The 25591-nt window shown below is 37.5% G+C and overlaps 1 protein-coding gene across 1 annotated transcript; it reads right to left on the bottom strand.

The window, feature by feature from the left end:
* Positions 1–1051: 1051 nt before the first annotated feature.
* On the bottom strand, positions 1052–2362 carry LOC149153947 (putative purine permease 11). Its single transcript, XM_089442471.1, has 2 exons — positions 1949–2362; positions 1052–1844 (listed from the first exon to the last, which is right to left on the bottom strand). The coding sequence occupies exons 1-2, from the start codon at positions 2332–2334 to the stop codon at positions 1598–1600; spliced, it is 633 nt and encodes a 210-aa protein (XP_089298597.1). The 5' UTR covers positions 2335–2362; the 3' UTR covers positions 1052–1597.
* Between the last annotated feature and the right edge of the window lie 23229 nt (positions 2363–25591).

The following is a 25591-nucleotide window of genomic DNA, read 5'->3' on the forward strand; positions in this document are numbered from 1 at the left end:
GGTCATTATGTTTACTTTAAAATTCGAATTTCTTTACATTTACACTCACACTCCTGATAATGAATGTTGGGTACATTAATAAGGCTATGTGTTGCTTATTGTTTTAAGATATACATTGTCATTTCACTAAAGGTATTTATTTACTCATTGAAAATTATCTGCACCATACAGAGTTAGACTGTTATTTTATTGTTTTAATGGATATGGTACCATGGGTTATATTTTAAATAAATATAATATCAATATTTATTATTTTAATGTATAAATAAAAGACTTTTAGTTTAATCATTTCTATTTGGAACATTGTCATTAGACTGATTATATTTTAAATAAATATAATATAAATATTTATTATGGTAATGTATAAATAAAAGATATAAATCATAGTTAAAAAATAAAAGTTAAATAACATATATGTATAATTTAATTTGAGTAGGTTTAATAATAATAAAAATGTGTTTTTTTAGAATATATTATAAATTAAAAAAATAGAATATAAATAAATTAAAAGTGATTATATTGAGAGGTGTTATCTAATTTAATCAAGTAAAAATGTTGTAATGTAATGTTTTAATTAAAATTTTTATTAGATCAAAATAATATAAATAAAATAAGATAAAATAATTAAAAATTATAATTATTAATAAAATATTTTGATGGAATAAAATTATATAAAAAGAAAATAACATAAAAAAATAATAGTTATATATAAATATGATCATAATTATAAGTAATTTTATTTCATAGATTTAGATTTATTTTAATTTCGAATCTAGCGAAAAGAGATAAAATTTCTTAATATACAAACATTAAAAAAAACATTTCTCTTACAATTAAAACAAATATAAATTAGTAAAATATATGGACTTCTATAATTTCAATAGTAAATAAAATCATATATAAATTCATATAAAAATTATAATAATAATAACATAAGTATGAACCCACGCAATTGCCCATTCCTTTAGAGATAAAAATAAAAAATAAAAAAATACAACAAATTCTTTATTTGATGAAATATTTTATTCAACAAAGTAATAGTACAGTTACATATGAAAATGTGCAATCCATTTTAGTCCAGTCACATATCAAAATGTGCACTCCATTTTAAATTAAACAGGAGACTGGCTAACTAGCAAGTCTCATGGATCATGCTATCACCACCGGCTTCAACAAAGTAATAGTACAGTTATATATGAAAATGTGCAATCCATTTTAGTCCAGTCACATATCAAAAGATGCACTCCATTTTAAATTAAACAGGAGACTGGCTAACTAGCAAGTCTCATGGATCATGCTATCACCACCGGCATCTGCAGTCACCTTGGAGTCTTTGTATCCACCAAAAACATATGAAACAAAACCCCAGATCCCTAAGAGCATGGCCAATACCTTTATCCCATCCAGCTTCTCATGGAAGAAAAAGACAGCCAAGATGGGAACAACAGGCAGAGTCAAAGCGCTCATGACATTAGAAAACAATGAAGAAATCAAGAAAATCAATCCAAATGTCCCCAGGGAATAGAGTTGCCAAGCTACTGCACACCACACAAGAGTCATGAAGTATGCCACTTTCCCTGACTTGAAATTCTGAGACTCAGATCCCAGGTACCGGAATTCTGCACTGGCTAACAGTCCCAATCCACAAATCAAGGCTCCAACCATGTAAACCAGTGCCTGCGAGATCATAACTACAGTGAAATTTTGTGCAACCTTCTGGAATACAAGTTGGGTCAATGTGAGGAGGAGTCCATAGATCGCGCAGGCCAAAATGGTGCAAACAAGGCCCAGAATGAAGTGACTTCTCTTTACTCCCCCCGGTCTCTCGCTGCCTGACTGGATACCTAGCAGAATAGCACTAAAGGTAAGAAGCACGATTGAATTCAGAATATATGGAGTTATCTTCTGCTTAACCACAATGAAAGAGAACAGGGCATTGAAAGCTAACTGTGTGGCGCAGAGAATGGAGTACGTTGATACTGGCAGATATGAAATCCCAAAGGAGTAAAGCAGAGAATTTCCAGCTGCCATTACACCCAAAACTCCACAGGCAAGAAGATATCTAGTGGTAACAAATGCAAGCATGGGTGATTTTCTTTGTGGGTTCAGCAATGGTGGGAACAGAAGCAATGGCGATCCTACACAGAGCAACAGCGATCTGAGCCATCGGCTCTGTCCCCCCTGCTCGAAATAAAAGCGACTCAAAAGCACCCCGCCAGATTGTCCCACCACAAGAGCAATAACGCTCAGGCTAACGAGCAACCAGTGCCTTCTCTTTTTAAAGCCAGTACAGTTTTCAGTGGGCTCTGCTCTTTCTTTTGCAGAGGACTCCATTTTCACATAAAAACAAAAACGAGATCGACCCAATCCGCCAATGAACTTTGGGATCAATCTATCTTATAATGTTTTTGAAATAATTTCTACGAGTAAAAAATCTTATCTGCCCCGGATTCTGATTCTCTGCAATAATTGACTCCTGGAAGGAGAACAGACATTATATGGTGGACAGTTCTGTGCTAATTGACCTTTCGAAGGACCTCAGATATTGACCCCTGGGAGGAGAACAGTTCTGATAATGGTGGCAGTTCTGTGCTAATTGACCCTTCAAACAACCTCAGAGATTATGTTACGGACAGTTCAGTGCCGCTTTATTCTCCAATAACAAAGAAAGTTTGAGAATTTTTATGTGCTTACGTCATTATGGTCTTCATTCATCGATATCCAGAATTTTTATGTGCTCTTACCATCACTTTGAATTTCATTCGTTAATATCCAGTGAGTTCCAAAAGAAGAAAGTTTGAGAATTTATGGGTGCTTACCGTCACTTTGATCAAAGTTCTTCAAAGTCAAGCGTGTTCTAAAACCTTTCTTCAAATTATTGATGACGGTTTTAAAGTTAGAATAACACTGGAGAGAGGTATTTCAAGATATTTTTGTGAATTTTATATTTTTTTATAATTAAATAATTTGGATTGGATTGTTATATTATTTATGATTTGTCTTGATATTTTTAAAATGATAAAAATTGGAGGAATCTTGCTTACCATTTTAATGGCAGGTTTCAATTTAAATAATTGGGGGGACTATAAAATATTTCGGAACCATTTTGAGGCATCCACATTTTGTGAGATCAAAACCTACACTGTGAGATCTTTCCCAAAGTGCAAGAATAACATCATAGGAGTTCATATGCAAAAGTTATGCCTCCGGCAAGTTGACCTACCATATTCATGACCATGGTATGAGAGGATACCACATCAATCCCTATTGTTCATGCAAATGGGGCTAGCCATGTGTGTACTTTAAAAAACACTATAGAAAGTCCTAAACCATAACTCTTGTTGAGGGTTGAGAGAGTTAAATCATACATTTGCTTGGCTGTCGAGCTATGTGAAATATCAGGCCACTGGGAAGAGAAAGGATTCCATTATATGCTATTGTATTATGTTCCATAGTTGTGAAGAGAAATTAGGAGTGGGAAGTTAGAAATAAAAAAAGAATGGGTTAATATTTTGTGGCAACCTTATAAGCCACATCACATAACTCCATGGAGAGAATCTCTTCTTTTTTATTTGTATATTTCTCTCCCAGAGAAAAGAGAGCAAAGTAGCCCCCACCTTTTAGCTCATTTCTCTCCTATAAGGGTTTCCCAAGGTAAAACTTCTACCTATTGTAGATGGTGTGCATGCATATTTATTTCTATTCTCTATTTCTCACATTTCAACTATTTTATATTCATTTAAGCAGAAAATCAACTAATAAAGAATTTGAGTTTTAATGGAAGATTAAACTTCATATTATATATTTGTGTTATTTTATTAGATCGATTGTGACAAATTGTTTCGGTTGAATATCCATGGTAGTTTATAGAGGATATTGGTGTTGTAGGGATGCAAGAATTGACTTAAGAAGAAAGTTGCAAAACCCTAGGCATGGCAAACAATTTTTTCACAACAATCCTCAAGCTTTGGAAAAATAGAGATTTGTGAGGTTGAAAGCACAAGTTCCCAACATCAATCACAATGTGAACCTCCTCTTGGTGGCTCTAACAAGAATGCATGGACCATTCGGGGAGGCTAGAGGTTCTAACTCAAATATCAAATCAAAGGGGAAATTAGGAGATAATAAAGATCTTGAAAAGGAGTTGAGGAAAGAACCCAAGAAGGAATAGCTAAGTTCAAGTGCCATTAACCCTCCCTAGTCCCTATTCAAGAGGGAAGTGAAAGTGGATAAAGCCATACCAAGGTGAGATCAACACATTAAATTCGAATCATTAGATGCAACAACCAAAAGTTTATTTTGACATTCACCATATGGATGTGGAATAAAAGATATCATTTTTCACACTAAAGTTAGAGTGTCATTCTTTAACTAGGTAGGAATTCCATATGAAAATACTTAGGCTTGAGGTTGATCCACTAGTAACTAGGTGGGAGGATTTCAAAACCATCATTAAGTCTTAATTTTACTTTATTGTCTATGTAGAGGAACAATGAATCCATTGGCACTACTTCAAACAGAGACAAGGGCAATGTGTATAGGAGTATTCTACTAATTTCAGAAAGATGGGCATCATGTTGGGTATTTTTACCAAGAAGCCAAATGTACTATTCAAGTTTTTGGAAGATCTATATAGTTATCTATGAAAACAAGTTATGTTATTCATTCCAAGGACAATGGACAAGGAATATGTATAGGCATAGACTCTAGAAGGGATAGGCCAAAAGAAAGGGAATTTGAGTAGTTCCAAGAAAAAGGAGCATTAGGAAGCTTCCAAGGAGGGGAAGGATAAGTGGAAATGAGGAAGGGATAAGAATATGGTAGCCACTGCATATCAATACAAGAATCTAGAAAAACATTGTAACCATGGCATCATTAATGGTCATAGTGAGAAAAAGTGTTGGAATCTACATCCAGAGACATTTAAAGAACCAAAAAAAGGAGGCAAAGAAAACATAATATTTTATCCACTTATTTGAGAAATTAGGTGAAATTTAGAATCGACGTCGATGAGAATATTGTTTTCACATCACTAAAGAAGGAGGTGAACTTTGTTGATTTGTGTAGCTTGGGAGGTACTCTAAGCCCTAGGGTTCAGGGTTTGGAGGACAAACCGCCACAAGGGTAGCTTGTGGGCTTGGAACCCAAGTGTGGGGTTTGGCACATATCATGTTTTTGGGGAAAAACCATGATGGATTCATGACATATGATGGATGAGGATGATAGTGCTCGGAAAGACGATTCCAATGCATCGAAAATCATCTGAATCTGCGTTGTTGCTAAAGAGATATGAATTTTTCAAGTTGACATAATTAATTTAGTTGTCAAGTAGGCTGACTTGATAAGTGTCACTTCAAGTGAGACGCTGAGCCATTGTATGTGTATAGATACAAGGCATATTGAGGTCATTTAGAGCATCCATGTGTGTGCAATACATCTCTAAGTACCCTCTGAAATTTTCGGTGAAGCAAGAGAAGAAAAAGACAGCATGGAGATGCCCTAGGAGCAATGTGGAAGATTTCAGGTGGCTATAGGTACAACATGGAAGTTTTAGGGCTGCTTGGGTGTGAATTTTGGTGTTATTCTTGGGTGTTCTTGCAGGGAAGAAAGGTCGAGATTGCTGGGGGTGTTTGCAGATCTGTTTGGGGGCAGAAAAGAAGTGAGAAGTGACTGTTTTGGAGGGCTTTTATGGTGTCACAAAAATTTAGGTAGGTCGCAATCCTAGCCTCTCCAAAACAAGCCAACATTAAGGTGTTAAGGGCTACCATTTGCCCAAAAAAACAACCCACAAGGAGGCTATCTCACCTTGCATAGGTCGTAGAAAAAAGGAGCTTGTTAGGGTGAATTTTGAAGGGTTATTGCAGAATGCACTTGCCCTAACCAGAGCCAACAGAACAACAGTATGCAAGCAGACTTGGAGCAACGTTTGGAGGTATATTTCGTCAAGAAGTGACCAATTTCAATTAGATAATAATGTAGAATGTTGGAGCCAATTGGAGGACATTCTGAGGTGGTGTAATATCTTCCTAGGTGCAGATCCAATAGTGACAAGATTGGGTCTCAAAGAGCTGGTTGGAGGGAAGAGTGTTGGCTACCCAAAGTAGCCCTAGATAAGCTATCTTGAAGGATGAAGAGAAGTTGAAGGTTGGGTGAAGGATGGTGCTAAAGTTCAACACTTTGATGGACTAAAGTTGTTGCTAGCATGGTAGATTGGAGCTCGGGAATTATGCCTACCCAGAGAGAAGTTGATGAGCCAGTGTTCATTGTAGAAAACGTGACTTGCAGTAGTGATAGGAGGCATCCCTCTTGGAGTCTCGATGTGTAGATGCCTTGATGGACTAAGGCACTACTAGTGAGCAGTACGGAAGCAAAGGACCGACATGGTAAGATATGACATAGAAGTTGTCCAACGAAGATTTTCATTGTATCTTGTAAATCATAGACTATTGTATTACTCAGTTTGTTTAATATAACAAATATTGGGATTGTACATATTGTACAATTTTGTTAAAACTGTGTATATTGTGCATATATGATTTACTGCTTTATATTTCCATTGTGCAATGCAGTTTATGGTTGAGATTATTGGTTTGGTAGCATCAGTGATTTTAAGACTCTAACCTAGACCCAAGGTCGTGGAAATTCAACAAACTTGAGTAGCCTTCATCACTTGGAAGAGGAGGATATCACTATACTCTTTCACATCAAGATCTAGATAAAAAGGACCAAGATAGATGCTCTATTCAACTCTAGTTCATAGGCTAATGTCATAGCAATGGATTTGGTCAACAAACTTGGTTTGGAAGTTCACAATAGTCCTAGCCCATATAAATTAAAATGGGTAAACAAGGATGCAAAGGTCAAGTTAACAAAATAGTGTAAGACTAAATATGTTGTAAGTGTTGATTTTATTGATAAAGTGGAATTGGATGTAGTACCACTTAACATATGTGGATTAGTATTTGCAAATACCTACATGTATATGAAGGATGCAATCTTAATGTGGACAACCAACTAGTATTGTCCCATTAAGGATGGGAAGTCCTTCATCAAAAATGCAAATAAATCAAATTCCTATATCTCACTAGCAAGTGCCAACCAAACCGATACGCTAATTAGTATTAGTAAGAAATATGTTTTACTTTTATTATGAGAAAATAAATGTGAGAATGAGTCAATAAGATAAAACACATCCATATAGGGGTGTATTCAAGAGAAAAATCATTAATTGGAGAATTTTTTATAATCACGCAAAGGAGTGTTCCAAGATCCTAAAGAGATACCACCCAAGAAGTAATTCAAGAAAAAATACAATTATTGCTAGAATCTCCATTGCCAAACATTATCTTGTATAGACAATTTTCTAGAAGCAAATGAAGTGAGAAAGTAGTTACCAAAGCTACTAGAACAAGGTGTGAGTCGACCAAGCACCTCACATTATGGGTCACCCATCATAATTATACCAAAGAAGGATGGGACATGGAGAATGTGCATCAATTATGGAGCATTAAACAATATTACACTTAAGAATTGGTACCCTTTTCCTAGGATCAATGATCAATTAGAGCATTTGCAACACATAAATTACTTTACCAAGCCAGATCTAAAATTAGGATAAGACCAGGTTTTGGTCAAGGAAAAACAAACTTGGACGATTGCCTTCAAAGCCAAGTAGTATTTGTATGAACGATTAGTCATGTAACTCTATTTATGCAATGCACCAATTATGTTTATGACATTGGTACTTGATGTAATATTCTCATATCGATATTCATTTGTTATAGTTTATTTGGATGATATACTCGTTTATAGTGCTACTTGGGAGGAACATATGTCAAAACTTATGTAGGTTCTAGAGACGTTCAAGAAACTTATTTTAGGATATTTGGGGTATGCGATTGATAGATTGTACCTTGAGATGGATCCCATGATGATGGATGCCATCATGAAGTGGTTAATTCATATAAATGTCTCTAATGTTAGGAATTTTTTGGGGGTAGCACAATACCTATGGAAGTTCATAGTTTCATTTTCAATAGTAGCTACACCACTCCATGCCATAAAAATGAGTGGTAAGAGTTTTGAGTGGGTGAAAAATCAACATAAATTTTTGATTAGTTGAAAGGAAAAATTAGTCAAGCCTCATTTCTATGTTACCAAACATGTAAAATCCCTTTAAATTGGAGACAGATTTAAGTGGGTAAGCTGTGGGAGTAGTCTTGGTCAAGGAGGAAGGCATGTATCGACTGTAATTCTAAAGTATTTCATGGGGTAGTTCTCAACTACCCTACCTATGACAATTAGTTGTATGTCTTATTACAAGTTATTAAATAGGGGAAACACTATCTAATGGGAAAGGATACCATCATCCACATATATCATTAGCTACTACAACACCCACAAGCCAAGATTACATCAGGCCAAACATTACAATTGCATGGGGATCTCAAAACATTTTCATCTATTCATGAAGTACATGAAAGGCAAACATGATTCCAAGGACACCGACATCCAAAATTACAAATTTGGAAACTCTTATATAAATGGATCTGTTCACCCATGGTGCATATAGAGTGGCATATATAGAACGTGAGGACTCCAATGAAGTGTATCAACAACTACAAATCTAATTTTATGTAGAACATGGTGACAACAAATATGGATATCATCTACACAATGTGTCACTATACAAGTTGGACAAGCTGCATGTTCTATATGTGAGTGGTTGTAGGCTATCAAAGATGCTTACACCTCCTAGTTTGCAATGCATTTTGATGTTGGGAGGATAATTGCTAGCTTACAAAGACATATGTATCATCATGAAATGCAAGAATATGTAGCATAGTACATTATAGGATGTATACTTTGATGTATTTGAAAGCCTAGTAACAAGAATCAAGGTCTATACAAATCCTTACCATTACCCACTAGACCTTAGGAAAGCATCTCCATGGATTTTGCGGGAGGTTTACCAACCACCAAGAAAGGACATAACTACTTATTTGTGGTAGTTGATATGTTCAACAATATGTGCATTCTCATGCCTTACAAAAATACCAAAAATCACAAGTAGAAACATTTTTTTATTTGAACAAGTATAGTTTCACTTTGGGATATCAAGGATCAACATTTTAGATAGGCATACTAGATTTCTTAGTGGATTTTGGACTATATTGTGAGATAAGATGGACTTGAAGTTGAAGAGGTCTATAACATTCCATCCATAGATAAATGGGAAGATAGAAGTAGTCAACAATAACATAAAGTGTTTTTTGATGGGTTACAATCAAAATCATCTGGAGAAATGGGATGCAAATCTAATCTATGTATAACACTTATAACAAAAAAATCCACACTTATATTGGTATGTCACCTTATGAAACTTTCTTTGGATATTTTCTAGTTTCACCCCTGGATATTGTATATTGATAACAAGAAGAAGTGAAGGAGTGCAATAAAATTAGAAAATTTTGTTGAGAAGACTAGGTAGTTCCATTTGCAAGTATAAGAGACATTGAAAATATCATAGGAAAAAACAAATATGATCAACATAGAAAAGAGAAGTCATTTAGAGTGAGAGATACAGTTTGGTTAAAACTGAATAAGGAAAGACTATAGGGTGCTAGTATGAAGATCAAGTCTCTACAATATGGTCCTTTTGTGATATTGGAAAAGGTGGGGGATATTTCCAGCATACTTATTCTACCCCAATACATGCACATTTACTTATTAGTGAATGTGGTGAATCTCAAATACCATGAGCCTTCCATATTGAATTAGGAAGAGGACCTTCCATAGAGGAGTTAGCATTAAATGCTTGTTGGGTATGTGTTATATTATTTGCATGACCTATATGCACCACGAACAAATGGGGCCCCATGGTAGTAGGATCCTCCCTACATGTGGTGCATGGAAAAACCCCACAAACAAAAACTAGGCAATTTTTGTGTCTATTTTGTGTCATTGTATATTTTTTATTTAAATTGAGACTCTGTTTGCAATGATTAATTATATAGGTCTAAAACCTAAAATGTTCAGGTAGATTTGGTAATGAACATAGTTTTATAGAAAAGATATAGAAATAAAAGATAAAGGTAGAATGACCTTTGGAAGATTGGATTGAAAGAACAATTTCTAGGCAAAGTAAAGTGGTATTCTAGGCCCAGGGGTAGAGGAATTTCCTCGCCAAATTCAATAAAAAAATTGGGGGAAAAACACTTCCATACATGGAGATATATAATTTGGATTTGATTACTATATTATTTTTCATCTATATTGATGCTCTCAAAGTGGAAAAACTTAGAGCAACTAGATTTCAAGGTCATTTTAGTGGCAGGCCCCAATTTGGATAATTAAGGCATGAAACCTTCCAGTTTCAATTTGAGTCATCAAACATGATTTTTAGGGTCAACAATTTCCTAATTTAGCATAATACTATGAGATATTGATCTACATTTGGATACCTTTGGAATTATGAAAGAATCAAGTTAACTGGAGTTCATAAGAAAAAATTATGCTTCCCCCATGTTGACTTACCATGTTGACCACCATGGTATGAGAGGACAACATGTCATTCCCCATTACACATGCAAATGGGGCTAGTAATGTATGAAATTTATTAAAGAATCTATAAGTTTTAAAAATACAATGTTATTTAAGGGTTGAGGGAGTCAAACATTACCCATAGTTGGCTATCAAACTATGTTAAATATTGGGGCACTAGGAGGAGTAGGGGTTTCATTCTATGATATTGACATATGTTATCCCATAGTTGAGTAAAGAAAATGGGAGTGGGAATTTAGAGAGAAAAAAATGGGTTAAGGTTTTGTAGTATCCTTATAGGCCACAAGCATTAGGTAACCCATATAGAGTACCTCTTCCTTTCTACTTGCTTATTTCCATACCAAAGAAAAGAGAGCACAACAACCTCACCTTCTAGCTAGGTTTTTTCTTGAAAGGATTTCCTAGTGTAAAGTTTATGTCTAGTATTGTGGATGGTGCATGTTTGTATTTGCTAATTTTTTCTATTTCTCACATTTAATTTATTGTATTCATTTAAGCGTAAAATTAATGATTAAATAATTTTAGATCTAAAGGAAAATTAACATTCATAGTATAGATTTTAATTATTTGACCATATATATTGTGACAAACTATTCCAATGAAATATCCATAATAATTTATAGAGCACTAAATTAAATATTAAGATATTAAATAATAGATATTTTATTTTGAAATACAACATGGAAGAGATGTTTGTGTTTCAATTAATGGAAATCGCAAGGTTCACAAATAGAGAGCCTTGTCATGCACATGGAGATAATTCACAATGTCATGTATTGCGAGAAAGACACTCCTAGTAACAACCTTCGTGTGACACTAGGGAGAACTTCAGACCTTCGCATATATCATAAAGTTCTTCATCCACAGAGATGAGAGCATGTTCCAAAATTCCCATGAAAGAAGACTTGTGTTCCTCACACTAAGGCCTTAGATTCATATATCTGCACAAATTTCTCTTGAATGAGAGACTTAGATAAGACCAAAACTTTGCATAACCACAAATCAGGATTTCACATAGGTCTCAAAAGATTCTTCCTCCAAATTTCTCTTCACCTCCCCCAAACTCTAATACCATGTTGAATTTTTTACTAGGGAAGTGCTTAGAACAATTTCCTTGTATTCACAACATCAAATTATCATTAGAATTATCTAATTACTTCTTTTAAAAGTTATAAGAAATCATTCATAAGCATAAAAGAGTAGTAGAAAATCATAGTAGAAACATTAAGAAACCATGAGACACAAGACATAGAAATTAGGTTCACAACCAAGGCAAAACCCACAAGGGTAAAACCTAGAAAAAAGTCCTTCCTTATGATAAAGATAGAGTTTCTAGATTCATCAATACATAAAAAATAACAATATCATAATAATACATAAAAATAACAATATCAGAATAATATCCAAACTAGTAACCAAGATCATGATCAAGTTCCATGTCAAAAACCAATTTTTTGAAATAGAATTTCATCCTCCTAAAATTTCATACCTCCTGTAATTTCAACATTGGATCAGAGATGCATGAGACCAAAATTGATGTGTCCAATTGAGGAGAAATGATATCCTTTATATATCCTTCAAGTGGGGGTTGAATGGGTGCCTCTTAGGGACCTAACATCTAGTGGAGCTGACTTGTCATCTTTAAGGAGGCATTAATATATATTAAATTTCAAATTTTTTCATAATGAAAATACTGACCATGGCTACCATATTTTCCAATAAATAATGTTATTTCTATAGGGCCAGGAGGTGAATAAAATTATAGGGGATGCATTAGTGCTTACTATGTTACCATATTTGAAAGTGGGGAGGGGGGTCCAAACTGTGTGTTGGGAATCTAATACCTCCACCCCTATGGAACAAAGGAGGGAAGAGTAGGAAATATGGCCAACTAATAACACTGTTAAGAATGGATGATTTAGGATCATATAGAATAACTAGAGTTGAGTATGATATGCTCCATGCCAAAAGAAATTTCCTCCATGGCTATCTAGCAGATAGTAAGGTATTTATCGATGACTTGGACATTAGTAGTGAGAACATAATGATATAATATGTAGTAGCTTAGGTGTAGGGACAAGAGAAGGAACCAAGTAACTCAAGGACTTTTAAGACAAAGATTTTTTAGCTAAAAAAAATGTATTTACTAATGAAGGCCTTGGTGAACCAAGTAATCTCCTCAAAACATTAGGAAATTGAGGACCTGAAGAATCAACTAGGCATATCTAAAGGGAAGTTTCAAGCTTTCATGAAGGGGGCCTTGATAGGTCTTTTGGTGAAGAAATTTAGTGAGAAATATTTTTGTGCAAAGGAAGTGGAGGGGTCTCAAGGCTTAGTGGCACTCATGATGACCCCATTTTCATTCCATAAGATCCTCAGTCATGGACACCTCAACTAGTATACCATCTTAAGAAATAGTTTAGAGGATGCCACTATACTCTAGAAATTGATCTAGAGGAGAGTTTTCCATATTTCGGTATTTAGTTTATTTGATTCACCCTTATAGTTGGGGGGGGGGGGTGTGGGAGGAATCAATATAAGACAATTTCTTACTTATCTAAACATCCAGATATCATAACTAAAAAATATCACATAAGGAACACTAGATATAAATGAAACCTTGTTTATGAAAAAAAATTGTAGGAACTAACCTAATATTACGAAGTTTATAGCCACCAACTTGTAGGAGACATTGATTTCGCCTACTATAGGATTTGTAAGAACCAACCTATAGGAGACGCCACTCCCCTGTGCCATAAGATTTGTAAGAACCAACCTACAAGAGATAATAATCCCCTCCAATATAATATTTGTAGGTGATATGAAAATGGAGAACTTCTCCTCTCAAAAATTGACCATCCTTTGATTCTTTGCAAGTAAACAAAATGGGTCTTTAAAGACAAACAAGTTTCACAATCTATTCAAAACAGTGAGTTTGGTTTTCACATGAACTTGAAAAAGAACACATTCATATGCAACTCAAAATGGAAAACATGAAGAGATGAAACCGACATGTGATGATGAAGTTCACCCCTCATGGGCTACATCTCCGGGCCTGCTCCAACAGCTAGACCGCTCTATTGATTTCAGTGGCTTATGAGTACATAAAAATTGTTGATAGTAGAGTGGCTTGTTTCTCCTACAAATAATTCTCACTCATAAAAATTACTCCCTCCAACAAGTCATGAAAATTTCAACATAAAAAGGACTCACACATTAGGTCCTTGAACTCCACTTGAAATCCAAGCACAAAAACATACAACAATTCCACATTGAAGTACTGAAAAGAGCTTCTCTCATGAGCACATATTGAGAAAAAACTGAAAAGATATTCTCTAATGAAGTAACAACTATTGCATATGAAATAAGAAGGTTGGAAAAATTCTGACTAGGCTTTCTCCATGCTCAAAATGCCTTCATAATGCTTCAAAACGTTGATTGTCTCTAGCACTAAAAGACTTGATTCTACAAAAATGTCATCATAACATCCCCAAATCAGAAAAATGAGGCTTCCAATGAGTTTAGGACACTCAAAAACCCCAATATAGGCTCTTCTTGAGCTCAAAAAGGTTTAAAATTGAGCAAGTTGTGCTTCTCCAAGCCAAGGTTTACTGTATGTTGTGTAATTTGGCCAAACCTGAAAATTTTCCCTTTATAAGGGGTAATTGTTTGCCTCCTTAAATTTCCCAATAATTCCTATGCACAAAAACAGGGCCACATGGAGCGCATAAGGTCGGGGGCTTGGGCCAATGATTTGCCCCCATCGGCACTGGCTCCTTTCTGGCAGTGCGTGGTCATATATAGCAATGTGTCTAAGGGTCGAGGCTAACTACCCTCCCTCGCTACCAGAGCTCCCTTCCTTCTCACCTTCGGTTATGTGGAAACGTTGTGACTAGGGGCTAGGACTTAACTACCACCACCATCTTCAGAGCCCCCCACGCTTGTTTGATGTTGGTATTATCATATTCCAATGGGCCTAGGGCTAGGGCCAAGTGCCCTAGCCCTCCCACCAAGTCTTTTGTTGTGGTCGTATGGCCTTTGCACATGATCTGGGGTTGGGACCTAGTCCTTGCCCCCACTCTAGTTCTGTCGTGGTCCTGTGGATGGTGTTATGACTAGGGGCCAGGGCTAATGCCCGGGCCCTCTCCCTCAATGTGGCAATCATTCAAAGTTAAACATAACTGGACACTCTGATGGGTTAAGAACCAACTACAAGTGTCTTGGTAAGGCATGGAGTTTGTGTGTCGCGGGTCTGGGGGTATAACCTAGCTAAGGCCTTTGGGCCCCTTTTCTTTGGCCAATCATGGAGGGCCATGTGGTGCCCTCTGATAGGGCCACATGGTGCTCACTAATTGGGCCACCTCTGCATTGTACGAGGCAATAAAAAAATGCCAACTCACTCTTGTATGGACCGACACATGGTGGGATCTAATTGGCCCTCTGTATGCCAAGTTGGCATGCTAATGTAAACATGATGTAAGTAGTACAAAATGCCGAGTTAGCAGCCTAGTCACCCCATCTACAATTTTTTTTTTTTGGTCAAAAATTTTAGAACGTCATAACTGCTTCATATGACGTCGGATTGAGGTGATTCAAGTGTCATTGGAATCATGATGACGAACACTATGAATTGATGCTAGTTTTGGGAGATTTTGAACACTTTCATTTTTTATCCTATTTTTTATATATGGATCATACCTCCCCACTAGGAAATTTTTAACCCCAAAAGTTTATTCAGTATTAGTAAATAAGTGAGGAAAAATCTCATCAACTTTCCCGATCTCAATCCTTTCTATTTTGTTTGACTTGGTGCCTGCAAGCTCCAATCAAGGTTCTCCGCCTTGCCTCTGCATGAAGTCCTTATCTTCCTGTCAAGAATTAATCCACAATTATTCTAAACATGCAAGAACAAAAACTTCGATGGATGGAATCTAAACTTTCTCTCCAAAACCATGTTTATTTGGCTTAAACAAACTTCATGTTGAAGTTCTTCTTTACTGAAGACAAACTTGATCTTCCATCTGGAAATCTGAAGCAACTCAATGCTTGCCATGCACTGATTCATACTTTTCTTTACTGTCCTCAAGTTGCACTTGTACTCTGAGGTACATTGGCTACATTTGTTCAATGACATACTTGGCTTTGTCCACATAATCATGGTCATCTTTTGCACAATATTTATCAAAGATTAAATTCACAAACAAGCTTCATCTTGAAATACTCATATCCGTGAGTTCTTGACACAACTGTAGACATACTGGATGAAATAAAAATAACAATTGGACTCATTATCAAGCCAACACAACATAACATGTCAAAAAGAACACACTTGTTGTAGATAAGTGATTGTACATGACATCACTTTACAATGTACCCAAATATGAATATACGACAAGTATTTACAATTTTTCAAAGAAAACAAATTGTACCAAATAGTCTACCCATCCTTTTCCTATCCTAGGCTTATGGGTTATCTTTTTTCACCCGCTCTGCTTTGAAGGCTTCTTTAGGAACTACATCAATTTCCTCTTTTCCACCTATCTCTTTCCTTAAAAAGGATCACATGTCCTCTTTTTCATTCTTGGGATGAAGTTTTGTATGAAGTTTCCAACATCTTTCAAACTGGTTCCCATTCAAATTTCAATGGGTACAAAAATGCTTTCACTTGCCCATCAAGAAGTAAGTATTCAGAACAAGGAGAGATTCCTCATGATTTTTCCCAAGGATTTGATCCATCCTTTTAACCATCACCTTATGTTGCTCATAATCAACAATACAAGGGTCAGCTGCATCACAAAATGTGCAAGGAAACATGTTCCATAAATAATCAAAATCACCAAGATTTTGAAAATCCCCATGACACTTATACTTGTCCTTTGGGTTGTGACTTTGATAGTGAGGACTAGACTTTGCATTTCTAGTAGAACATTCATCTCTCTTTGGAGATAATTTTCCATCATCACTACCATAATGGTGTGACATATCATCACTTGATGATTTCTTTGCCTCAACAAACTTAGAACACTCTCCAATTTCTCCATGACCATAACCCAATCCTTCATATCGTGGTCGTTCCTTCTCCTTGATAGGATTAATGATACATTGGCCATTGAGTCAAAGGCCTATTCCTTCATAACCCATCCGAGTTAAGAGCTTCATACTAATACCTCTGGTATGCTTTTCAAAAGTTGCAAAATATGTGTTATCAACATTAGTTGAAGGAGTAGAACTAGAGATTCTAATTAAATCCTTTGATTTTTCACCCATGTTTTCTATTTCAGATGTTGATGATGAAGTGGATGATGACTCAAGCCACCCACTTTTACCAATGAGCACATAAGGAGAATCTATCAGATGTTGACAAAACTCACAAGCATCATTCTCAACATAGGGTCCATATCCTGTGTTTGGACCATGCCCACAAATTGGCTTCATCTTGGAGGAATTCATTTCTACTTTCGGGATGGAACTCTCACCAGTTTGTTCCTCCAGTACATGCTACAACTCTAGGCGCATTTTTCTTTTCTCCTCCTCTACAATTTCAAGCAACCTCCTCAGTTCAAAATTCTCCATTTGAAGAGACAAATTAATCTCCTCGAACCCTTGGAGCCTTTAACGCTTCAACTTGTTCCCCATACTTGCAACTTCGTCAAAACTAGCTCTAATACCACCTGATCTGAAAATGGAAGATAAATTCTCCTCTCAAAAATTGATCGTCCTTTAATGGTTTTCAAGTAAAAAAAAAGGGTCTTTAAAGATAAACAAGTTTCACAACCTCTTCAAAATGGTGAACACATTCACATGCAACTCAAAATGGAAAACATGAAGAGAAGAAACCATCATTTGATGACGAAGTTCACCCCTCCTAGGCTACATCTTCGGGCCTACTCCAGCAAGTAGACCGCTCTATTGATTTGAGTGGCAAATGTGTACATACAAATTGTTGACAGTAGAGTGGCTTATTTCTCTTACAAAGAATTCTCACTCAAAAAAATGTCTCCCTACAACAAGTCATGAAAAGGTCTGATCCGAACTTAAATAGGAACGCAACAAATTACAGAGATAACCATAAACACTGATATGCAGTGGAAATAATACTTCATTTCATTAATGTAAAATACTAAAATATGCTTACAAACAGTAATGGAAATAAACCAGCTAGGGCGATGGTAGCTCATCTCTGAGCAGAGATGTGGTGGTTACATGCCTCTGAACTATCTTACAATGAGGCTCCATGGCCTTTTTATTATTGAACAATAAGAGAAAACCCTAAACAGCCAAAACCCTAACCCGAGGAGATGTAACACCAAGAGTTTGTGAGCCCCGTTGGGGTGAGTTCGACAACCAACTTCCCGGGGTCATGAATTGGTCATATTATCTCCGTTTGACGTGCATGATAGCCCGTTGGAAAGATCTCTCTAAGGAATACGACAAAAAATATGATTTTTTGATAGAAAAATCCCTAGCGGTAGATTTCCCAAAAAACGTCGTTTAGGGCCTCAAAACGGCTACGGAAGTTTAGGACCCGAAAAACTGCTAAAAATAGTAAATTGCGCTATAATTAAGGAAACTAAAAAACTGAAAGGGATAGTTGTGGGGGTCCAGATGGGATAGGTGGGTGGCCACTAACATCCACCTGGATCATTCCTCCCCCCTTAGGAAGCAATGGTCCCCATTGCATTGAGTTCCTCCCTGAGATGAGGAAGCTTCTGCTGAGCAGGGTCTCTGGTGAGTTGTTCTGCAATCTCTGATGTGTCCAGAACTGGTGGGAGGCATGGTCAGCAACGGTCCACATTGAACACTCAGTGCAAGAAAAGGAATGGAGGAATGTTGTGCTTCAAAGCATTGTTGCCCGTAGCCTTGTTACTGGTGTAAGGACCATGTCGAAGTGGTCTAAGTTTCTGATGGGTTCTGGTAAGGTTCTCTCTCTGCAGATGTAACCAAACTTTGTCGCCCACCTGAAACTTGTGTGGTACCCCTCTTGGTAAGGAGAAGTTGTTCTCGTGTTCTGTCATGATTGTATCCCTCTGTTGTTGTTGCTGCATGGAGGAACCCTTCACGGGGGTCATGGACGTAGCAATGATCTTCCCATTACTTTGGGAGTGAACCAGACATAAAATAAATTTCCTAGTTTGTGAGATAAGCTTGCTGCCTTTCTTAGCAGTGATCAAAGAGGTGGCGGTAGGTGGAGCTACCTCTGGTATCCTGTATAATGAATTATTCAAAGAAATAATGACAGCACGAGGCCTTGACTCATACACAGCATGTCACCTCCATAAGTATGGCTGGCCTAATAATACATCACAAACATCCAAAGGTGTAACATCACACAATACATTGTTTGTGAAGGGCTTGATGCTGTAGGGAAGGCGACACTGTTGGCGAACTTTGAGATCTCGTCCTTCGTGAAGCCACCCGATACTGTACAGCTGTGGGTGTGGTGTAGTTGGTAGGCCCAACTGCTTCACAACCTCTACTAAAATGAGGTTCTTTTGGCTGTCACTGTTGACAATGAATTGCAGCGGCGAACCCTTCACCCACATTTGTGAGTGGAAAAGACATTCCCCCTCCTCTGGATCTTCAGGCTCATTTTTCTGGATCTTGGCAGTGGAAACAGTGGCGCTAGGCTCCGCATCAATGATCTGCTTCCCTTTTCCATTCCCCTTGTCAGGTTCTGGCTCAGGGTCAGAACATGCATCTGATTCAGGAGCCTTCAACTCGACCACCAACAATTTCTTGGTCCGACACTCACTTGTGTTATGAGTGGGACTCTTATGGAACTCACACCACTTTCCTGTGTCCTTCTTCGGCTTCGTGGTGGTGTTATTTTCTTGCGGCTTTGAGGGGTTGTCTTGGTTCACCCCACCTTGGCTTTTTCCTTTGGGCTTCGGATTTGCAGATCCAAAGTCTCGTTTCTTCTGTTTGAACTTTTGCTCGATTTTGACAGTGTATCGGTATGCTGTGCCGAGTGAGGAGATGTTCAAGAACTCAATCTCTTCTTGGATGTATCTATGTAGGTAGCCACGGTATTTGAGTACCAGATGCAGCTCAGAATCTTTGATACCCAATTGTGTGCGAAGGGTATGAAAAATGTTTGTGAACTCCAGCACATCTTGGTCTTGTCCCTGCCACAGTGTGGTCCATTTGATGTATTTGTCCTCATATCTTTCTACAGGGTAGTACTGCTCCTTGATGGCATCCCAGAAGTCATTCCAATTGGGTGCGGCTGAAAACAGTGAGCCTGTACTTTGATCCTTCTGCTCGCAGTAGGTTTCCCACCAGTCCTTGACGTGGGGGGCTGCTTTGAGAAGAGCGAAAACAATCTTTTCCCGACTTGAAAATTCATGAATAGAAAAATATCCATCTAGCAGATTTAACCATTCATCTACAGCATTTGCATCTATTTGACCCTCGAAGATGGGGATTTCAAAATTAACTTGTACCTTAAAGGGTGTGACATTTCCAGAGTAGCTGTTGGAAGCAGATGCATCGCCTCTGGGTAGTCGCTGAAGGATCTGCGCAAAGCTATCCATCATCGCGTTCCTTTGCCACACGAGGGCTTCTTCGAGCAAGATTTTGATAGGATCTCCTACCCCCTCGTCTTTCTTCACATCCGCCATGGGAGTTCATCGAGATTTGCGAGGCTGGTCTTGTAAAGGTTCGACCAGTTCAAGCCCTAACTCCTTATATCCCGACCTCGTTGGGGACATGCAAAGAAAAACAGAGAAAAAGTAGACCGCTCTGATACCACTGATCCGAACTTAAACAGGAAGGCAACAAATTACAGAGATAACCATAAACATAGATATGCAGTGGAAATAATACTTCATTTCATTAATGTAAAATACTGAAATATGTTTACAAACAGTAATGGAAATAGACCAGCTAGGGCGATGGTAGCTTATCTCTGAGCAGAGATGTGGTGGCTACATGCCTCTGAACTGTCTTACAATGAGGCTCCAGGGCCATTTTATTATTGAACAATAAGAGAAAACCCTAAACAGCCAAAACCCTAACCTGAGGAGATGTAACACCAAGAGTTTGTGGGCCCCATTGGGGTGAGTTGGACAACCAACTTCCTGGGGTCGCGAATTGGTCATATTATCTCCGTTTGATGTGCATGATAGCCCGTTGGAAAGATCTCTCTAAGGAATCCGATAGAAAATATGATTTTTTGGCAAAAAATTCACTGGCGGTAGATTTCCCAAAAAATGTCGTTTAGGGCCTTAAAACAGCTCTGGAAGTTTAGGACCCGAAAAGCTGCTAAAAATAGTAAACTACGCTATAATTAAGGAAACTGAAAGGGACAGTTGTGGAGGTCCAGATGGGATAGGTGGGTGGCCACCAACATCCACCTGGATCAAGGTCAACATAAAAAGGACTCACACATTAGCTCCTTGTACTCCTCCTAAAATACAAGCACAAAAAGTACGACAATTCCACATTAAAGTATTGAAAAGAGGTTCTCTCATGAACACATATTGAGAAAAGACTGAAAATAGTTGCTCTAATGAGGTAATAGTTGCTATAGATGAAATATGAATGTTGGAAAACCTCTGACTAGGCTTTCTCCATGCTCAAAATGCCTTCATATTGCTTCAAAAACTTGTATTGTCTCTAGTACTAAAAGACTTAATTCTACAAAATGTCCATCATAAAGTGCTCAAATTAGAAAATTGAGGCTGCCAATGAGTTCAGACGCTAAAAAATCCCCATCTAGGATCTTCATGAGCTCAAAAAGGTTAAACATTGAGAAATTTATGCTTCTCCAAGCCAAGCTCTGCTATCTATCCTGCAATTTGGCCAAACTTGCTAATTGTCATGTAAATTAGCCCTTTACACAGTCCGTCAAGTGAAAAATTCACCCGGGACCTACATGATTCTTGCCACAAAAGGGGCAATCTTTTGCCTCCTTAAATTTCGCAATAATGCCTATGTGCAAAAACAGGGCCACATGGAGCACAAATGGGCGGGGACTGGGGCCAATTGTCTGCCCCCACCGATGCTGGATCCTTTCTCATCAGGCGTAGTCATATCTGGCAATGTGTTCGGGGGTGGGGCCAACTTCTTGCCCCCATTTATGGAGCTCCCTTCCTTCTCGCTTTCAATTACGTGGAAATCTTATGACTGGGTGCCAGGCCTTAACTATCGCCCCTGTCATCAAAGCCCCCCATGATTGTTCGTATGGCCTTCACACATGGTCTGGTGTTCGGCCTAGTCCCCACCCCCACTCTGCTTCCATCGTAGTCCTGTGGACAATGTTATGATCAGGGGTTAGGGCTAATGTCGGACCCCTCTCTCCCTAAGTGGAAATCATTCAAAGTTAAATATAACCCGAGATTGTGACGAGTTAATAAACTACCGTAGGTGTGCTGGTAAGATGTGGAGTTTGTGTGCGGTAGGTTTGGGGTCAAACCCCATTGAGGCCTTTGGACCCCTTTGAAATTTTTTTGTTGAGAAATGGCAACAAAAAATTCTAGTTTATTTTTTCCTTGAATTATATTGAGAATTAAAATCGAATTCTATTCTCATAGAAACTTGTAAATTTCTAATTAAGTCTTATTGACTTAATTAGCTTAGGAATTTTGATTTGGAAATCTTTTCGTAATCATGTATATGTTCTCCCAAAATTTTAGGGGTCCAGGATGAGCTTATTTGGGTTGTAATTAGATAACTCAGTTTTACTAAGTTATAAACAGTTACACTAGTTCTAACTGTTTGTGGAACTAGTAGAGGATTAGTAGTGAGTTGGTGCATTGGCGCATCCTCATTGCTACTCCAGCTAACTGAAGACTCCCTCATTATAAACTCATGCATGTCAGTTTAGAGAAAGAGCCAGTTGAGACTAGAGTGTAGGGACAATGTACTATCAATTGTAGAATGATCAGAGTTGTACAAATCATGCATGCAATCAGAAGAGGACCTAGATTTCAATTGCACAGTTATGGAGGAAGGAATTCCCAATTAAAAATGGGCTATTCCTCATAGGAATTGTGCAAGGAAATAGGGGCTTTGCAGGTAGCCGAAATTGGCTAAGTGTTGGTCAGTGCAGGCTTGTGAGGCAGAGAGTTAAACATACTTGTGCGAAATTGTTCTTGTGAGAACACGCTTTGTATTATCATTCAGATTTATGATTAATGCAATAGATAGTTAGGGTTTTGAGTAGTGGATTTCCACAAAGAAAAAATTATGTTATGGGTCTTTGATTCTCTTCCTCTTAGGATTATTGTTTTCATCGATTCTTGGTTTCCGTTTTTTAAAGAGTAGAGTAGATTCTTGTCTTATGTTTTAGTAAATTATAAGAGATGTGAATCTACAAGAAAATATACATGGTATCAAAGCTGAAGACAATATAGTAGAGGAGATTTTGAAGTTTTGATTTTTGGGTTACAGGTGAAATTCGAATTTGCAATACATACTTCAGGATTGGAAGATAATGTTCTACGATTTTTGGTTTGAGTATGCCTTTGAAGGAAGATCGAATTATATAGCCTGGAAGGAAAAAATGGAGGTTGTGCTGGAGGATAATGGCTTGAAGGAATTTGTTAATCAAGAAATTCCTAAGCCAACAACATCGGATGCACAAAATCTGGCCAAATGGAAGAAGTGTGTGTCGAAGGTGAGTCAAATAATCTTTGAGGGAGTTCAAGACCACATTATATCGAGTCTCCATGGGAAGGAAAAACGGTATGATATGTGGAAAGCATTGACGAACCTATTCCAGAAAAACAATGACCATAGGAAGTTGGCATTGAAAGACAAACTTCAAAAAATCAAGATGGAGAAAAGTGAGACCATTCCAAAATACTTGACCAAGTTCAAACACTGTCGTGATGAGCTTGGAAGTGTTGGAATAACCATTTTTGAGAATGATATGGTGAGCCTAGCTCTCCTAGGCCTTCCCAAGAATTGGAATAGGTATGATGAATTTGTCAATGGGAGGGAGAGGCTACCAAATTAGGAACGACAATGGACAGATTTGATGCAAGAGGATATCAGAAGGAACATCAAAGATGGTTCCTCATAAAAAACTGATGATGAGAAAAACTGTGCCTTAGTGAGTAAGGAAAGGAAGGGAAACAAAAGGAATCCCATTCCAAATCAAATTCTTGCCCTGGAGGTAAGAAAAAATACATGATGAAATTCAAGTGCTTTCATTGTCAGGAGCTGGGCCATTTTGCTACAAATTATCCACTCAAGAAGTCGAAGAAGAAGTCCTTAGGAGGAGTGGTGGGTTAGGCTTTGACCTCTCAATTCGAATTAGACTTTACCCTCATTGCATGCATGGTGTCATCAATGATGGGTAGTGTTTGGTATCTTGACAGTGGAGCTTCATTCCACATGACTGGTGACAAGGAGTTATTCAGTGACCTACAAGAGAAATATCTTCAGATGCATATCAAGATGGGTGACAATGGGAGGTATAGTGCTACTGGATTGGGCACGATTACTTTTCAGAGAGATCAGGGAGCTACTCTCATCTTGAGGTATGTTATGTATGTGCCCAGGTTGAAGAAGAACTTAGTATCACTCACCATGCTTGAGGATAGAAGCTATGATGTGATCTTGTCGAAAGAAAAGGTGTTCCTTCGACACATAGCCACAGGTCAAGAAAATAAGATGGGGATTCGAGTTAAGAATCTCTATAATCTGGAGGTAGAGGATTGTGTTGCATTCAACACAAAAGCAGAGAAGATTTGAAGCCAAGACATTGGCGAGTTGTGGCATAGGAGACTGGGCCACTTGCATCATGGGGCTTTGAAAATCATGCAACAAATCTCTACTGGTCTTCCCAAAGGTATGCTAGAGAAAGTTGGTACATGTAAGGGGTGTATTTTGGGAAAATACACCAAGGATTCCATTCATGATAGAGATATTCAAGCAAAGGAGATTCTAGAGTGAGTCCATTCAAATGTCTGTGGACCATTCTCGACAGCATCCATGGCCAAAAATAAGTATTATGTTATCTTTGTTGATGACTTTTCTCGTAAATGTTGAATAATTTTCATGCAAAAGAAGGATAAAACTTTCACAAAGTTTTGCGAATTTAAATCATTGGTTGAGAAAGAGTCTGGAAAGAAGGTTAAATCTCTGAGGACTAATAACAGTGGTGAGTATGTCTCAAATGAGTTTAAGAACTTCTGTTGATCAGAAGGAATTAAATGTGAGTTGATGAAACCCCATAACCCACAACAAAATGGGGCGACAGAGAGGAAGAACAGAAGAATTGTAGGGGCAGCACAGACGATGTTGCATGATCAAGGCCTACTTGTTAGGTCCCTATAATACTAGTGTATTCCCACATTGTTATTAGTGTAGCCCCCTTATTGTTATTGTTGTCCCCCATAGAAGCCCATTATTATTATTATGGTGCCCTTACATTGTTATTGTTATGTCGGCTCTGATTATATTGTGACCCCTTAGAATCGTATATATAGAAAGGAGGTTGTGTCATTTGAAACATCGAAGAATTGTTCATTTGTGTAATGTAAAGGAGGTCGCCCCCTCGAAGCGACTGATTTTGAAGTCGTTGATCTATCTTTTCTATATTTTTGTGAGCTGGTTTCATAACATTTGGTATCACAGCTTTGGATTCTAGGTTTTGGCTGCACCAAATAGGCCATCGTTGACGTTTTGCTATAACTTTTTCTCTATGAAGTTTCAAAAGCTAAACAAAAACCCATTTGAGCAGAAATCCCTCTGAACCTCGGGTCTAAAGTTTAGATCTTGTCTCACTATATTTTCAGAGGTATGACATGAGGAAGTTAGTGTTTTTGCAAGCTCCATAATTCCATGTCAAACATATCATCGTGGAATTGTCACTATAATTTTGTTTCTATGAAGGTTCAGACTCTAAAATTAAAACCCATTTGAGCCAAAATCACGGTGAAGCTCAAATCTGAGCTTCAGATCTTGTCTCATTATATATTTGGAGCTATGATCCAAGGAAGTTAGAATTTTTGCAGGATCCTGAATTACATCCCAAATAGGTGACCCTGGGAAAATCATCACAACTTTCTCTCTGGGT

The sequence above is a fragment of the Pinus tabuliformis genome, chromosome 9, assembly GCF_031772625.1.
Source record: "Pinus tabuliformis cultivar Carrire ecotype Pingquan chromosome 9, CPIR1, whole genome shotgun sequence".
NCBI classification, from domain to species: Eukaryota; Viridiplantae; Streptophyta; class Pinopsida; order Pinales; family Pinaceae; genus Pinus; species Pinus tabuliformis.

Bases quoted from the DNA above. Each gene is read 5' to 3' on its own strand.
- LOC149153947 (XM_089442471.1), bottom strand. From the start codon at position 2,334: ATGGAGTCCTCTGCAAAAGAAAGAGCAGAGCCCACTGAAAACTGTACT. The intron at 1,845-1,948 runs GTTAGCTTTCAA...CTATTCTGCTAG, and splicing joins TCCATTCTCTGCGCCACACA to GTATCCAGTCAGGCAGCGAG.